This window comes from Elephantulus edwardii, unplaced genomic scaffold (assembly GCF_000299155.1).
Source record: "Elephantulus edwardii isolate Elephantulus edwardi_28Jun2011 unplaced genomic scaffold, EleEdw1.0 scaffold00048, whole genome shotgun sequence".
NCBI lineage: Eukaryota > Metazoa > Chordata > Mammalia > Macroscelidea > Macroscelididae > Elephantulus > Elephantulus edwardii.
This window is the reverse complement of record NW_006399798.1, coordinates 9,276,911-9,295,301: the sequence shown is the minus strand read 5'-3', so window position 1 is coordinate 9,295,301 and position 18,391 is coordinate 9,276,911. Positions and strand designations below refer to the sequence as shown.

At 50.5% G+C, this 18,391-nt stretch overlaps 1 protein-coding gene across 2 annotated transcripts in view; it reads right to left on the bottom strand.

Annotated features, from left to right (window-relative positions):
- The window catches only part of SLC39A11 (solute carrier family 39, member 11), a 374,943-nt gene that overhangs the window by 1,659 nt on the left and 354,893 nt on the right, over nucleotides 1-18,391 (bottom strand). For both annotated transcript variants that reach the window (XM_006886243.1, XM_006886244.1), the window contains exons 7-8: nucleotides 2,771-2,869; nucleotides 516-674 (exon numbers count right to left, since the gene is read on the bottom strand). In XM_006886243.1, coding sequence (XP_006886305.1) covers nucleotides 516-674; nucleotides 2,771-2,869 — 258 coding nt within the window. The remainder of the gene's footprint in view (nucleotides 1-515; nucleotides 675-2,770; nucleotides 2,870-18,391) is intronic.

Below are 18,391 nucleotides of genomic sequence, written 5' to 3'. Positions count from 1 at the left end.
AGGGTGGAGGGACAGCACAGAAGAGGTGGATTGATTCAGTGACTGGGGTAACGGGGGTAGGTGTGTTGGAGATGGTGTGATTGGCACAGGATAGGGCAGAGTTTAGGGCTGTTGTTACATAGGGGCTCTATGAGTCGCAGGCGACTCGATGGCATATAACAATATTATTATATTGTATGTGTGTGTAAGTGAAGAAACACCTTGAAAGAAAGGCTGGCTGATCTCCTTCTGAAAGATCAGTCACTGACCACCACATTGAGCCCAGTTCTGCTCTGATAGACAAGCCTGCGTGAGTCAGAATTGACCCCCACCAATGTGCAACCAGGTCATCGGAGTGGGAGGGACCCTGCCTCATATCACCTTGTCTCCTGTCCCTTCCTTTAATTTTGGAGCACATAGTTGAGGAGGGGCAGGCCTGGTCCCGGGAAGGGATGGAAATGAAGACAGGGAAGGCGATGGAGTGAGGATGGACCCACAGGCTGGGCTGGGACACAGGTGGGCGAGGCGTTCCCTACCTGGTCTGGGCTTCTGGGATGATGTCGTCCATGACCACGTAGACCATGGCTCCCGCCGCAAAGGCCAGCGCATAGGGCAGGATGGGCTCAGCGAGAGCCACCGCAAAGGCACCGAAGACGCCCGCCAGGGGCTCCACCATGCCGCTTAGCTGCCCATACCTGAGGAAGAGTGCGGAGAGGTCACCAACAGGGCGGCCATGCCGGCCTCCGCATGCTGGCCCGTCCCCAGGAAAGGGGCTCGTTGTACACCACGCCATGCGTCCCTCACAGGGCTGGTGTCGTTAATGCCTCTTTCTTCTCTCCTAATTTCCCAGCAGACAATTACAGTAGCCTCTCCATTTCTTTTAGAATTTTACATTGCCTGCATTTTAAAAATGACCTTATTGAGATATAGCATACACACCACACAACTCACCCATTGAAAATGTACAGCTCAGTACTTCCTATATTCATAAGGTGGTAAAATCATCACCACTATGTAATTCCATAGTACTTCCCTCACCTCCAATGAAACCCCGTATTCACAAGCAATCACCCCAAATCCTCCCTCCCCTAAAACACTGGTCTAGTTCTGTCCCTAATAGCTGTGCCCATTTTGGACGTTTCATGGAAATGTGTCCTTCGTGACTGACTTCTTAGCATTATAGGAACAAGAGACATCCCAATCATACACAGAACTTCATTTATTCTTATTGTAAAATAATAGCTCATTGCTTCAGTAGACAGATGTTCTTTTCGTCTCTCAGCTGATGCCTGCATGGTCTTCTATAGGGAAGGGTACTGACTAGGAGTGGATTGGTCACTTCCCAAGGATAATTGGGTGTGGCGTGCTTGGGGGTTCGGGTCACAGTCGCTGTCGTTCTAATGGATGTGCACCCACCTAGCATCTACTGAAAAGCAGGGTCTACCTGGCCACGTGTGACTCAGGGGTGTGTCTGCCACCTTGGACCGAGGTGAGATTTCTCTTTCTAACACCTCCCCCTATTGGAGCTATGGTGAGTGAATGTTTCTCCGCAGCTTGAAACCAGATGTGACTCGGTCCACACACAGCAGACATGCACGGAAGCAGCTTTCAAGAAATCAAAAGACAGGCTGCAGTGGGAGAATCTCCTGTCAAGGACCTCTTGAAAGCGCTAGAGAGCAAAAAGTGTGAGTTTAAAGACTTAAGTTGTACCTGGCCCAAGCCATGCGATTTCCAGTTGCTTCAGAGGCTTGTGAGAGTTGGACAATGAATAAGCCAGACTGAAGCAGCAGTTGTGCCTTTGAACTGTGGTGTTAGAGAAGCTCGGTGAGTTTTCCAGGGGCGGCCAGAACAACAAACTAGTCTGTCTTGGAGGAAGAGCAACTACAACGTTCCTTAGAGACAAGGATGGTGGAACTTTGCCTCACACTTTGGCCACGTTGTTGGTGTGAAGACAGAAAAAAGAGTTGAGAGAGAAGGAAAGGAAGCTGGTTCCCAAGCAACGAACAGGCCTTTACTTGATTGGTCCAGAGGGACGCCAGGTGACCACTTGCAGAGAGGAACAGTGTGCCCTGCAGGCAAGCAAAGACTGGTTTCTTTTTACAGAGGCTTTTAGGGAGATTTAGAGAGGGTGATAATTTGCTCCAGAATTTGGGGGCCAGGGGTCCTGTCAATCAATGTGTGATCAGGCGTGGGGCCTCATCAGGATCTGGTCCTCAAGTCGCATTATCTAGACATGTAAATGATCCTGTTTTTTCAAATAATAGGCCTGGGAGTAAGGCCTAGGGAAACTGTGAGATTCTTCCTCCAGTTAGGAAGGGCCAGGCCCTGGAGAAAGACATCATGTTTGGAAGGATAGATGGTCGGTGAAAGGGAGGACGACCCTCAACGAGATGGTCTGGCTGAGTGACTGTACTAAGAGGCTCACACACAGCAGAGGCTACGAGGATGGCGCAGGATTGGACAGCAGGGTTTCAGCCAGGCGCTTTGAGTTGGTGTGGACTCAGTGGCACCACCACCACCACCACCACCACCAATAACAACAAAAACAACAACAATAACAACAACAACAACAACATGTGGGAGAATAACATGTTTGACTGGCAGTCAATGCACCTGACATAAAGGGTGAGGTGCAGAGATCAAGGTGGGATCCATCCCGTTATTGGTGTTCCACCAGAAGCTCCAGACGTGCGCCCAGGCCCGGGGAAGCTTTTCTGAAGGATCTGGCCCCGAGCACTGTCTCCAGCACCTGATGTGGGACACACCTTGACCCCGCCTCTCCCTCACTCACCAGAAGGCCCTCCAGGTCGAGAAGCCAGCCCCTCGCAAAGGCAAGCTGACGGCGAGCCCCTCCGGGAAGTTCTGGATCCCGATTCCGATGGCTAAATTCCTGCAAAGACCAAGAAAGACAGGATGCTGTGGTCAGGAAATGCATACGTACATGGAGGAGGAGGCCCCCGGGCAGTCCTTGGGGCTAGAGATTCCGGAGGCGGGCTGTGATGTGTGGAGAGAGGACAAATGGGGACCACGAAGGGACAGGGCTTGTCCTTCACTTCTGTCCCTGGATCCATGGGCAAGCCATGTTCTTATGGTGTCACAGGACAGCAGAGGACAAAGGAGTAGGGGTGGGATAACTGGAATTCTGTCACTTAGACCAATGATTTGGGGCCAATTACAGTCAATCTTCATCATTCATGGACATTTGCAGACCTGCCTGCTCCCTAAAATGTGTTTTTAACCTCAAAAAGCAGCACCTGAGGCACTGGGGCAGTTACTGGTGGGCACACCATGCACAGGGCAGGGTCATGTTTGAATCTCGCAGTGTGCACGTTCCCAGTGTGCTCACACGGTGGCACACACCTCATCCTGTAAACGTGCTCTCATCAGACGTCAGGGCAGCTTCTCTGCTCAGGCACCATCGGCCTCTACTCATGTCAATTCCTACCTTTCAGCTCACGCTTCCCATTTCTCTCTGCTCTGTCTCTTGATGGATTTCCTCTTTACAATCCCTCTTCCTGCTCCTAACACACCTTCCTCTGTTCATACCTCACTCACACTACCTTCCATCTATGTTCACACCACTTCCCACCTCCCTGTTCACAACACACCACACTCCACATCCCTGACCAGACCACCCTAGTTCTGTTCATACCGCTTCCCCACTCCCTGTTCGCATCACATCTCTCTCTGTTCACCTCATCTCCCACCTTCCTTTTCACACTGCCCCTCCTTCTGTTCACACTACTTCCCACCTTCTTGTTCACATCACATTTATCTCTGTTCACCTCATCTCCCACTTCCGTTTTCACACTACCTCTGCCCTTGTTCACACCACCTCCCATCTCCCTGTTCACACCACCTCCCACTTCCCTGTTCACACCACCCCGCCCTTGTTCTTACCACCTCCCTGTTCACACCACCTCCCACTTCCCTGCTCATACCTCCTCCCACTCCCTGTTCACACCAACTCCCACTTCCCTGTTCATACCACCCCTGCCCTTGTTCACACCACATCCCATCTCCCTGTTCACACCCTCCTCTTTGCTCACATCACCTCTATCTCTGTTTCTGCTGCTTCCTGCTTCCCTGTTCACCCACCTCCCATCTCTCCTGGGGTTTATGTTACGGTGGCTCTAAGTGGCCAGCACATACATAGTGCCTTTTGCTACGTGGCTGCAGCAGACAAGATATGGGCTGAGAGTGGCTGTCAAGGTAGGAAATGACAGGAGAGGGTGAGCTGGGGGCGAAGAGGAAGTGGGGTCTCGCAGTTCCTTCCACAAAGCCCTGTGCGCTCCCCTCCAAGACCCTCAGTTCACTGGCCGCCATCCGCAGGCACGCCTATGAGACTACCGCTTGATGAGTGTAGCCTCCTGCGTTAGGCTTTGGGATGGGGAAGTCCAATGAGCAGTTAACTTTCCATGATGAACCGCTGGACGTCAAAAAATGTGCAAAAGCAATGGGGTGGAATGTCCCCTTGAGAAGACAGTGGTGCTGCGGTCCCAGCACAATGACACTGAGTCTTCAAGAATATGGCACCATTTTTTCCAACAACATGTGCTCACTTCCTGTCTCTGTCCCATCTTGGTTATTCCTACAATATTTCCACTTCCCCCCCTCCAATAAGGCTACTGTGTTATGCAGATGACACAACCTTGCTTGCAGATAGTGAAGATGACTTGAAACACTTGCCACAGAAGATCAAAGACTACAGCCTTCAATAGGAATCACATCTCAACATTCAGAAAATGGAATTCCTCCCCACTGGACCGAAAGGCAGCATCAAGACAGATGGAGAAAGGACTGAAGTTGTTAACTATTTCATTTTACTCGGATCCACAATAACACTCATGGTAACAGCAGTCGAGGAATCAAAAGACGAACTGCGCTGGGGGAAATCTGCTGTCAAGGACCTCTCTACAGTGCTAGAGCACAAGGAACACCTCCTTTTCTGGATATCCACTGATCAGTGGTCTCCACTCAAACCATTCACGTCAACGTCTTGGAGGGAGAGGGCTCTGGAGTCCTGAGATTAAGCAGAACCCTCTTCTCTCCCTCTCAATGGCACAAAGCTGTGCTGGGAGTGGCACTGAGCAGTCTGGATCCCGGAGCAATTCCTGCAGCAGGAATCAGCTCATCCTTCGCTGTCACTCCCAGCAGAAGGAGCCTAGGGACCTGGGGCTAGAATGAAAATGATTATAATCACTGCTACCGATCACCGAGTGTTACTGAGGGCCAGACATGGTTGTAAAGCACGTCACGTGTACCAGAAGCTGCATCTTTCCAACCACTTTTTGAGCTGTTCCTACCAGTGTAATCCCTATTTTACAGATGGGGAAACGGAGGTAACTTGTCTCCAGAATGGCCCCGCGACGGAGAGGTGGGACAGGACTCTCACCACTGCTCTCATGTTCTACATCTTTAGCTCTTCACTTCTGCCTCCATACACGGTCATAAAGAGAAGAGGCAGCCAGGCTCAGAGCAAGTGCTTGCAGGGCGTACGCGGCTGGTGAGCTGAGGTCCTGTCTGTTCCAGGCAGAAGGGCTATGAGATCGAAAGACGGACATCCTCTGGCCAGAGGGTGGACAAGAGGCTCCAGAATTTTACGGAGATGAGATACCTTCTCTATAGCCGCTTTCTCAATCTGGGCATGTGTGACACTTGGGACGAGATGATCCTTTGCTGTGAATTGTAGGACATTTAGTAGCATCTCTGCTATCCACCTACTGCCTGCCAGTGGCCCTCCTCCCTCCTCAAGTCATGCACCCCAAACAACCTCCAGACACGGCCAGGCGGCCCCTGACGGCCAGCACCACCGGAGCTGAGGACTCCCGGCCAGATCTTGCTCCCTGGCAAATGCGTGACCACAGACCATGCGAACTCAGGCAGAAGAATGCCTGGTCTCCTGCCTCTTACTAGAGAACACGGAGGCACCACAGAGGTGATGCTGCTAGGAGTCTTAGCTGGGGTAGACAGAGTGCTGGGTTGGACATAAGGACGGTGGTTGAGAAGCGCCAGGTAGCCGGGCCCCTTGTCTGAAGGTAGTAGTGACCCTGTAAGCTCAGGACTACACATTCCCAGGGGTGTTCTCTGTGAATGGTGCCCCCTGAAGGTGTGCAGAGAGTCATCCTGGCTGGAACCCCAACCAAAGATGGTCACTCAGTCCTTTGATCCTGGAGAAGGAAGCATCGGCTTCATGATGGAGGTGGTTTCTTGGAGAATCAGCAAGAGAGCGCCTTGGCCGCCTGCAGCCTCACTCTCCAGGGTATGTTCTCTGGCGGGCTGGCTGTGAGTGGAGCACAACTCTCTGAAGATCCTGGAGCACAGCACTCTGAAAATCCTGCTTCTCCACAGCCCTCAGCTCCTCCCAAGTGCTGTGAGCATGTACCTTCTTGCATGGCAGGCCCTTACAGACGCTTTAGATTGTTATCATCCCGCTGTGAAAGGCCTGATTGTTCAGGCCCAGGCGGTGACATCACCGACTTCCCACTCAGGCCGCCTGGTGAGGTGTTTGAAGAGCCTGCAGGTGGGAAGAGGCTGGGTGCTCCCGCAGGGCTGCCCGGCCCTGACTGCTCCCAGGAGCTGGCTTAGCACGCAAGGCAGCTCCCCGCCCCTCCTTTCAGCCTTGGGAACCTCTGGCCTGAGGGTGGAAAGATGAGATGACCTGTCCATTCCCGGAAGTCTGTAGCCCTCCAGTGTGGGGGCAGAAGAGAAGTGGGAAGTCAGGCCTCCAGGCAGGAGGTGTCCAAAGGTGATTTGGCCAACACTGGGCAGAGAAGAGTCCCAGATATCTGTAGGGCCTTTGCCTCCAGAGTGAGCTATGCCCTGGGGACCGTCGTCACCTGCTCCAGACCCTCAGCAAAGAAAACCAGTGCTATGCAGAGCTGCCACCAGCCCCCCACCAGCACGCCCCACTCTGATGGCTCCCATATGATGTCAGGTGTGACGTCACCAGGATTTCAAACTCTCTGCCCCCAGGATTCCCCACATCAGCAGGCTCTCCCGTGGGGGTTAGGTTCCAAGCGGAGCTTCTAGACCAAGAAAGGTAATGAGGAAGGGCTCGGTGTTCTAGTATCAAAAACGAGCCAATGAGAGCATTATGGATCACAACAAAACACTGCCGGACACAGGCCTGGAAGCCACTGCAAACACACAGCACCTGTAACAATGGGCACGGGATGCCACGGACAGTGGAGGTGACCCAGGATCAGGTGTGTTTCCTACTGCCAAACACGGGGTCAGACTTGACAATAATGAGCAACAGTGCATAGAGGCCAGGAACAAAACTGCCTTAAACTGGGAAATTTAAAAAGCGGGGGGCGGGGGGGGGGAGGTATAAACCTAAGAGATACGTGCCTATAATAGTCATCACAACACATGGGAAGCTGGCAGTTCACTGCTAGGCTGTCGATGGCAGGATCAAACAGGAAACCACACAAATACCCATCAACAAGGGAGGTGCTAAAAAATGTCCCAGAGGTCCAGGGGCGTGCTACGGAGCAACGTGAACAGAGGGTCGCATCCAGATGCACGAGGGAGCTCACAAAGTTCCAAGTGAAAGAAATGATGTGTAAGAGCAAATACTGCTACCCCACTGTGCAGCCTTCGTTCTGGACTCCTGTCATGACAATAATATCTAATCATATATCCCTTTTAAACAGTTCTCTCCCTCATCTGCTTCAACGCAGTGGACATCATTCATCCCCTCTTTCTCAGTCTCCCCTCAACCCCAATTTCAGTCCCGTTTTACAACAGTGGCACCATGCAATATTTGTCCTTTTGTGACTGAGATATTTCACTTGGCATGATGTCCTCCAGGGTCACCCATTTTGTATAATATTGCATGAGTTCCTTGTTTTTCAATGCAGCATAGTATTCCATTGTGTGAATGTACCATGGCTTCTCTATCCATTCGTTTGTTGAAGGACACTTGGGTTGTTTCCAACTCTTTGCTATGGTGAACAAAGCCACGATAAACATGGGTGTGTGTAAATATACATACACACACACACATACATACATACATATATATGTAAAAGTGCAAATACTGTACAATTGTAGAATTCCAGGGAGAGAAAGCTCCAAATCATGCAAAGCACAGCGTTGCCTTCTCATTGAATTACTGTTCTTGTTGTCGAGGGCTGCTGTGTTGGTTTTGGCCCACAGTGACCCCAAGTAGCAGAAGGGAACTGCCCCCATGGGGTTTTCTTAACTGCAAACCTTATGGAATCAGGTAGTCAGGGTTTTTTCTCCAGTGTGCCGCTGGCTAGGTTCAACACAACAACCTCAACCATTGTGCCACCAGTGCCCCGTCTAGTTGACATGAAGTGCCAATGGCCAACAACACTTATATTTGTTAATTATCCATATGGTATTTGGAATGTTAAAAGTAATACTATTGACTGGGGTGCAGAGGGGTGGGCAGGGAGAAAAATGCAACAATGAATGAATGGAAATCCAAAATCTCTGTAAATGTTCATTAAAATTAATAAAATAATATTAAAAACAAAGAAACAAAAACAAAACAAAAAGTAATACTATTGAAGAGACTGATTCTAATGGTAGGATTTCAGATCCAAGATGTGTGTGGGGTGTGCTTTTATATGAAGTGGTTCACTGCAGTTGCCTGTACTTGCAAAAATAGGCACGTTATAAGTAAACAGAATAAACCCATGAAAAGCACATCTAGATAAAGAAATCGAACACCATCAGTATCCCAGAAGCCTCCGTTCCTTCAGCCTTGATCTCCCTCCTATCACGGTCCTTTCCCTGCAAAGGCTCTCTAGCCTCATTTCTCTTACTTTCTTTTCTGAAACACTTTACAAATTGTGCTTGGCGTGAAAGCGTGCAGAGCATTTGGCTTCCCATACCACCACTCACACAGATTTAGTTTCATGGAGCTCATTTAAGTCAACATTGTAACAGCAACCTTCCTGCTCCCTCCCAGTGAATCTTGTTTCCCCTTCAACTTCTAGCCTCGCTTTTTTTAGCTTTATCCCTGGGGAAACGATGCCCTCCTGACCTTGTGTGAGTTATAGGGAGTAAGGACTTCTCCAGGGTTGTTGTTCTAATAAGCGTGTCTCCTTGGCTGAAAGGTGAACCACAGGGCTGAGTTTATTTCCAGGCTCAGAGGGTGCCTGCTGGTGGCAGTCTCGGAAGGTCCCACCAGTCTCTATTAGAACAGCAAGCCTGGTCATTTTCGTGATGCTGAGGTTTATTATGCACTGTTCTCCCACTCTACCCAGGATCCTTCACTGCAACACCTTTTAGAAAAGCCAGTTGCGTTAGAAGCACCATCTAGCGCTTTCTGTCTCTCAAGAGTGGAGGCTGAAGTGGCCGTAAAGTCTGCTGGACTAACTGTTTCTCTGACTCTTAGCTTCTGGGTAGGGAGAAAACAACCACTGTGCCTTAGATGACGGGTTGCAAAGTTTTAAGACACTAGTAGCTACTAACCAAAGTAGGATACAGGACATTATTCTTTCACTTCCACCAGTAGAATGCCGTTTTGCACGTTTTGAATTTTATATAAATGTTTAGATGACGGTTGTTGCAGTTGTTATGTGTCATCAAGTCAACTGTGACTCCTCGTGAGTGATACAATAGCTCTGAACCCTGCTCTGTCCTGAGCCAATCTCACTGTCTCTGACACACCTGAACCCATTACCCCAGTTACTGTGTTAACCCATCTCATCCAGGTTCTTCCTCTCCTGTGCTGTCCCTCCGCCCTTCCAAGCATGATGTCCTTCTCCAAGGACTGATCCTTCCTGGCCACACACACAAAGACTGTGAGGTGGAGTTTCAGAAGCCTCACCTCCAAGGAACAACTTGGTTTCACCTAGGTAACAGTACAAGACCACAAAGAGGACTCTTTGAGAGCTGTGATGCTGAGGGTCTCACATTCTCCTTGCCCACTGGGTACATGGCATTTTCTTAATCCACAGAGGCAAGATACTGGGTGCGTTTCCCAGGAAACACAAGGTTTTTTTAAAAAATTAATTTAGTTTGTTTATTTTTCATTTCAATGAACATCTACAGAGATTTTGGAATTCCATTCATTCATTGTTGCACCCTTTTCCCCGCACAACCCCCCCCCCCCCGTTTGCTCCTCTCCTTGAAAAGCAAAAGAAAAACTCCCTCATTGGTACACAATCCACCCCCCCGCACCTCCCCAAACCCCACGCCCTACCCCCAAATATAATCCACTCTGCAACCCTCATTGCGTACTCCTACGATAAAAATAAAGCTCCAAAAATATAATACTTTTAGACTATTCTCTCCCCCATAGACTTCAAGGCCGTAAACATATTTCATCAAGTTTTTCTAGGAAACATAAGTTTATCCCCCAAACACCTCATTCCCCACTCTGTGGAAAGCTTCAGCTTGTCCATGTGCAGAGTACACAGTTCAGGAGAAGAGCTGCAACAGATACAGTTCTGCAGGCCCCCGATGACCACAGCAAACCACTAATGCCCTTTCCAGCCTCTGGTCACTTCCTTCTAAGGAGCTGCAAGTGACTCTACAAACCTTTATTATTTCTTTCAGTTGCAGGATTTTCTTGATTACCAAGTGATGCTTTAACAGAAATACATCAAGGAGGTTGCCAAACAGAAATGTATTCTCCCACTGTTAAAGAGCTCAGCAGTCCAAATTCAAGGTGCCAGCTGTCCACTCAGGGAGCTCTGGTGGCCTAGTGGCAAGAAGTTGCACTGGAATCCTGACAGCATGTGGTTCAAATCTGCCAGCTACTCTAGGGGAGAAGGATGGGCAATCTCTTCCTGTGTGACTGCACTGTGCCTGTCAAACCTCGGCAGAGGGTCAGTTCCAATTTGATGGAACTCTACAACAACAACAACAACAACAACAACAGCTGTCTTTATCTCCTTTCACCTGTGGGCTCAGTGCTTTCTGGAATTCTCCATGTGTCTTGGCATGAATCTTCCCCTATGTCCGGGCAAAGATTCCCCAGCGGTGCGCAAGTCCCTCCTCTCCCCTCATTTCCCTCTCCTTCCATCTTGTATAAGATAAAAAGTGATGCAAGTCACACCCAAGGAGACTCCCTTTACACGAGACCAGGGCTATGACCTCAGGAAGGGTCATTCCACCCTACTCCCCTTATAGCTGACTGGCTGCCTAGATCAAACCACATCACCGAAGAGGATTACATCATTATATACCAGCAAACTGCATCATCACATGACTAACAAATTGCTAGAATCCTGATCCTGCCACCTTGACACAGATTTGGGGGAAGCAGATACAATTCAGTCCATGATCCAGGGGCTAAATTAGCTTCCAGTTTGCAGACATAATCTCCAAGGCCGAGAAAGCATAAGTGCTGGACCTGAGAACACAGGATGGACACCGAAGTGAGGGAAGAGGCCCTGCTCCTTTTGTTATATAAATCTACAGCGAGCCGGGAGGAAGTGTGGCCCTAATAATAGCAGGAACAGCAATGACATGCACTGCCCACTCCCTCCTGTCGATTTGCTCACCGAGGTAGGAGAGGCCTTTGCTCCTGCGGCAGCCCCAGGCCCTCAGGCACCTCCAGCTGTGCAGACAGACCAGGTGTGAGCCTCAGCAGGCCTGACATCTTGTCTGCTCCCTGCTTCCGGCCTCTGGTCATCTCTGCACATGTCATGCCCCTTGGCCTGGGCGTCTTTAGCTGTTGGGAGAGGAGGTTGGCTGGGGGGACCCCAAAGTTCTTTTTTTGATTCTTAGTTTAGCGACCCCTACATGGTGTGAGTCCTCCTGCTGTACTTTGAACAAGCTTGTTTCCTTGTCTGTGCACATCTGGAATGCAAGAGCCCTCACGGCACATCTGGACAGCGTAAAGCAGTCACGCCAATGGAATCTCCAAGCAGCTGCCGAGTGCAGCGGCCTGGCCGGCCCAGCAACAGGCTGAGAGGCGCCTTTCTTCCCAGCCCCCAGAGAGATCTGTTGGGCAGGGTCCTGAGGGTGGGCTGTCTGGCCGGTGAACACCATCCACTCCCCAAAGCCTCCCAGGGCCACAGCCAAACGCTAAGCCTTTTCTTTTTTTAAAATTCTCCTTCCCCCCTTGTTTAAACAGAGCCATACCTTCCACTTATCCTTGGGCCATGTGGACTGAGTTCAAAGCCCTGAACCATCTCCTCCTCCACCCCATCCTCCAGGGATAGGAACTGAACTGCTGCCCGAGGCAGGGAGCTCTGGAGACTGGGGTGGGGAGAGTGATGTCTGCAGTCAGAAGGCAACCCCTCCCCCACTTGCAGGACTGGGACAGGCAAGCTGCCTTCAGGCTTGCAGCTATGATGTGACCACAAACCTGCCTTCCCTAAACCACTGGTGTTTGCAAAGGGAACCAGGCTCAGGGGTCAAGCTTTCTGGTGGGGATCATGGCAGGTGCAGGGAGGGGAAGAGGCCAACAGGGAAATAGTAGTTCCCCCACCCCCAACACTGCTGGGAATGCTGATTGGTTCGTGGCTGGGACACCTGGGAGCTCAGGAAGGTTCCACATACTTCGGAAGCTATGGAGAACATGTGCTATAAATGGCTTACATGGAATGGAGTTGGGCGAAGACACAGCGGAGTTAAGGTACCTGTTCACCCTTCCCATGCTCCTCCCCTTTCCCTCAAGGCTGCAAGTGAAGAATCAGGACTGAGACCCCAGAACGGAACGGTTCTGGGGCCCAGATGTGTCAACACCAGCGTTCCTGTCTCCATTTTCTGGAGCTGCTGGAACAGAAATGCCCAGGTGGGTGGGGCAGCCATTCATCCTCTCAGCCAGGAGGCAGAAGGTCCCGCTCAGGGTTTCAGCGTGCTGAATGCTCCCTTGTCTGCAAGTCCCAGGACGTCCTCGAATCCACGGCTTGTCGATTCTCAGATCATGAGTGTCTTCCACATGTGTGCAGGCCTGTGTCTAATCTGCTTTCTTTATAACACAGACGTGATAAGGTTCTGGACCTACCCCCCACTGATAGCCTTGTTAGTGTCACTAAGAGAACCCTGTTTCCAAATGGAGTGGGCTGTGGGTGTCAGCGGCCTCCTCTGTGGCACGAATGACGCCAAGGTGGTAGGTAAAGGAGCCACTCTGACCACAGGCTCTTTGTCCAGAGACACCAAGTCCTGATGGAGAGGGGCCTGGCTTCCATGGCACCCAGGTCAGAGCAGCAGTACCACTTAGGCAGTCTCACTTGGGTGCCAGGGAGTCCTCGGTAGGACTCATAGTTAAAGCTGTCAAAGGAAGAAAGGCCTGGCAGTATACTTCTGAAGATCAGCCACTGTAAATGTTATGGGTCACGATAGTGCAATCTATAGGTTGCGGCAAAGATGTTGTGAAATTCAGATGAAATTGCTTATTGCAGATTAATATGCAGGCATAAGTACGCGCATGTGTACTTTCCTCTCTACTCTAAGCTGGTCCTTACTGTGCTTCCTACTAATCCCATCCCTGGCTGTCACTGACCTGGTGACGGCTAAGAACACACAGGGGCTTCTCCCCCAGGGGTGGCTGTTACTTCTCAAGGGACGCTCGCAATGTCTGTAGATGTTTTTGGTTCCCAGCTAAGGATACCTAACTGACTGAGGCCAGGATGTTGCTAAAGACCCGACAATTCACAGGACAGCTCCTCAAAATAAGGAATTAACAGACACCAAATGCCAATGGTGGTGAGACTGAGAAACTCTGCTCCATGGCCCTGCACAGCACACAAGTGGGCTCTGCACACAAGCACAACTCTACACACACAGGAAGCTCTGCACACAGAGATGACTGTACACACAGAGGGCTCTGCACACAGGAGGCTCTGCACATAATGGGCTCTGCGCACAGAGGTGACTGGACACACAGTAGGATCTACACACAGTGGGCTCTGCACACAGAAATGACTGTACACACAGTAGGCTCTGCACACAGTGGACTCTGCACACACAGTAGGTTCTGCACACAGTGGGCTCTACACACTGGAGGCTTTGCACACAGTGGGCTCTGTACACAGTGGTGACTGTACACACTGGTGACTGTACACACAGTAGGCTTTGCATACCATGGGTTTTGCAGGCAGGGGGCTCTGCACACAGGGTGCTGCACAAAGCAGATGCAGCATCAATAAAGACTTTTAAGTTGCAGAGACCCAGATGTTTGTGGGGGTCTATAAGTGGGTCCTCCAGAGGGAAAGAGTAGGACATAGCTGACCATAGGGCAGGTACCACAGTGGACGAGAGAGAGGGAGGAAGCGAGGGAGGGGAAGAGGTGGTCTGTCCCCTGCCATCCAGGCTGCCAATAAAGAACACATCCATCCCACTACATTTCCCTTCTTGGGCTAAATTCCACGTTCAATCTGGGAGAAGCTGGCTTCTTTGGACCTCAGAAGAAGGATACGCAAATTCACTCACTGACATGCCACAATGTAACGGCCATAATGGCCCAGATTTCAACATGACTTCTGAAATACCAAACAGGCGTAACATTTTTGAGCTTGCAGTAAAGTCTCCTGTAAGATCTGGTCTAAACGGCAGACTGCGCGCCTGCTCAGCTCACAAAAGCCCATTTATCTCACGCGTGAGCGGTTTCTGAGTATTTAAGTACATTCTGGGTTACGTAAAGCTTCGTGGGGGAGGAGAGGAGCTGAATCACTGTTTGTAACCTGCTCCCCCCACCTCCTTGGGAAACTGCCTTGTCCAGGAACGGTGAGAAGGAACAAGAGGGGAGTGAGTCAGACCATGGGGATGGGCGGAACGCTCCTTTGTCTTTGTAATCCCAGACTGAGCACTGCTTTGTGCTCTTGGTGTGATAATATTGTGGCTAGGTACCGTGGAGTTTCAGACCCGGGAGACAAAGCGGGCTTTCCTAGGCTGTGTGACACAACCTTGCTTGCAGAAAGTGAGGATGACTTGAGGTGCCTGCAGCAAAAGATCAAAGACTACAGCCGTCAATACGGATTACATCTCGACATCAAAAAAACCAAAATCCACACGATGGGGCCAAGAGGCAACATCATGACAGATGCTGAAGAGTTTGAAATCATCAACAATTTCATCGACACCCTTGGTAGCTGCAAGTAAGAAATCAAAAGATGAGGTGCATTGGGAAAAATCTGCTGTAAGGGAATGCTCCAGAGTACTAACAGTTTAAAGACTAAGGTGTGCCGGATCCAAGCTAAGCTCTTCTCAATTACTTGCTATGCATCTGAAAGTTGGACAATGACACAAGGTAACAGAAGAAGGACCAGTGCCTTTGAGTTGTGGTGTTGGAGAAGAGTACTATGCATTTCGTGGACTGCCAAGAGAACAAAGGTCTGTGTCAGAGAAAAGGAAGTCCTTGGAGGCAAGGGTAGTGAAAATTGTCATCCAATACTTTGGGCGTGCTGTTAGGAGGGGCTAGTCTTTGGCGAAAGACACCATGTTTGGAAACGGGAAGGGTCAGTGTAAGAGAGGAACATTCTTAAAAAGATGGGCGGACATGGCTTCTGTCAAAATGTGAAGATTGTTGTAAAACAGGACTGACATGGGGATTGAGGGGAGACTGAGAAATATGGGATAAATAATCTATACTGTATTGGCACAGATGAGGGAGAGAACTGTTTAAAAGGGATATATGATTAGGTATTTTTGTCATGACGGGAGTCCAGAACAAAGGCTTCATAGTGGAGTGGATCTGGGGAGAGGGATTGTAAAACAATGAAAACAATTTTTCTTTTACTTTTCAAAGAGAAGAGTGTACTGGGGTGAGGGGGAGGGCTGGGAGAAAAGTGCAACAAAGAATGAATGGAAATCCTCAGTCTCTGTAAAGTTTCATTAAAATGAATAATAATAAAAAATTTTAAACAAATGTGCTGAAGTCGGTCAGAGGTCAAGGGGAGGGACAGAATAGATCATGTTCAGATTCACTGTCCACAGTGTCTCGGTGAATTGCAGGCGACTCAACAGCACACAACGACAATAGCAACAATCTTTACAGAAGTGGCTAACTAGGTCCTTTTTCTCCCACGAAGCTATGGGGTGCATTTGAACCCACTCAGCACTTTCATACGGTGATTGAGTGCTATCAGGATTAGACATGTGATAAATGTAAAACATTAGACAATTCACCAAGAATGGCCAAGTGCCTCTTCTCTGTCAGACACTGAGTGTGCAGCAGAGAACAGCTGGAATCCCTCCCCACCGCCTCCTCAGAGGCCGAGAGAAGGACACAGAGAGGGGTGAGGCTACCAGGGAGGAGAACTGCTGGCAGAGAGGCACGGGCCACCGGGACATGAAGACGGACAGTCAAACCAGACCTCGGGGATCCAGGAAGGCTTCCTGGAGGAAAGTGGGCAGGCTAAAACAGTGAACACAGGGCGAGGCTGGAGGCTTGTGTCAGGAGTGACGGGGGTAAGCGAGGTGAGAGGAACTAGGGATTTCTCACAAATTACGGTCGTGTTCACCCTAGTCATTTTAACACGGCCAGCTTAAAGGTTTTAGTGCAGTCACCATGTGAGGCAGCCATCACCTCTTGCTGATTCTAGAACGAGATCATCACGCAGAACCAGAATTCCAAGCCCGTCACCAGCCCCTCCTCATTCTCCGTCTTTGTGGATGCACTGACCCTGAATATCTAATAAAGGAGCCCTGGTTGGGTCGTTCGAACCCACCAGGGGCTCTGAGGCTGAAAGAGAAGCCGTTTCACCTCAGGAAGATTTACAGCTTGGAAAATCCAACGGAGGATCATTGTGCATTGGAAGGGACTGCGGGTTTGGAGGTTTAAAAGAATTCATTCACACACACACACACACACACACACACACACGCACGCACACGCACGCACGCACACATATAGAATGGCTCTGTATGCAGCTGTTGGTGTTTGCCTTCTTCCCCTCAGCATCCCAATTTCAGCTCCGTCTACACCGGGGTGGGTGTCCATCCACAGATGCAGCAGCAGCAATGTGTGGCTTCCTCCTTCCTCATCGCCACTGGGATGGATCTGAACCAGAGCTGACCCGCCAGTGCATTTCCCAGGCTGTAAATCACACGGGAGGAGACTGCTCATTGTTCTTCAGACCCACTGGTGGATGTGAACCGCCAGAGTTGTTACCTTTGTGTTGCTAGTGCAACCCCTTATGGACTATTCCACCAGAGATCCCTCCCTGCTGACCAACAGGCTAGAGGTTCAAATCCGTCAGCCGCTTGCTGAGACAAAGATGGACAATCTCCGCCCACAAAGAGTTACAGCCTCAGAAACCCACTGGCAGGTCACATGATAGAACAGACTTGTCAGTGGAGGGTTTTCTGTTCGGTTGACAGCTCAGGGGCAGCTGTATGGAGACGCGGGTTTCTCAGGCTCCTCACAGCTCCTGGGTCAGAGGCAGAGTCCTGAGCCTACGTTAGGGATGGGGAGGCATCCGGCTCACGGCGCCAGTGGTCGGCAGGAGGCTGATGGCACCACAGCCAGTACAGTCAAGGGTCTAAGCCCAGGCCTGGAGGCTTTGCCTGGACAGGATCAGGGTGCCGATTTATGAGCCTACACATCGTAAAACTGAGCAGCAAATGCCTGCAAGAGCTGAGACAGAAGAGTCCTCTCCTGTCCTGGGCTCGGCTGACTTTGTTATTATGATTAAAGCTAATTCCTGGGGCTCTGTCTCCAGATCCCACAAAGCTCCTGCAAACTCGGGGCAGGCTCTAAGAGATCCCCCAGGGAGTCCTGGTAGCCTCGTGGTAAGGAATGAGCTGCCAGGACAAAGGCAAACGGTTCGAATCTACCAGCTGCTCCGCTAGATAAAGATGGACAATCTCCTCCAATGTAACTTACAGCTTCTTCTGAAAACCCCCCCCGGATGGTCAGCTATGAACTGGTTCTGACTGGACAGCACGTAACAAGAGACTCCCAGATCAAGTCTGCTGCTCGCAGGCTGTTAGCATCAACTGAAACGGACTCTGCATGCAACGGGAGGAAACGCTGTCGTGTTGTGCACCACAGCTGCCGTCAGCACTGCTCAACTCTGTGGACCCAGCTGCCACCAGCACCACTCAATGCCTTGGACCTGGCCACCACCAGCACAGCTCAACGCAATGGTCATGGCCACCATCTCACCAGCACTCAACGCTATAGATCCAGCCACCATCAGCACTGTTCAACGCCGTGAACCCCACCACCATCAGCATTACTTAATGCCATGGCAACGGCTGCTATCAGCACCAGTCAATCCTGCGGCCATGGCCACCATCGGCACCACTCAATGCTGTGAACCCAGACACCATCAGCACTGCTCAATGTCATGGCCATGGCCGCCATCACCAGCACTCAATGCTGTGGACCCAGGTGCCATCAAACCACTTAATGCCATGGCCACCATCACCATCACCGCTGTTCAATGTTTTGGCCCTGGTTACCATCAGCACCGCTCAACACCATGGACCCAGCCGCCACCAGCACCGCTCAACACCATGGACCCAGCCGCCA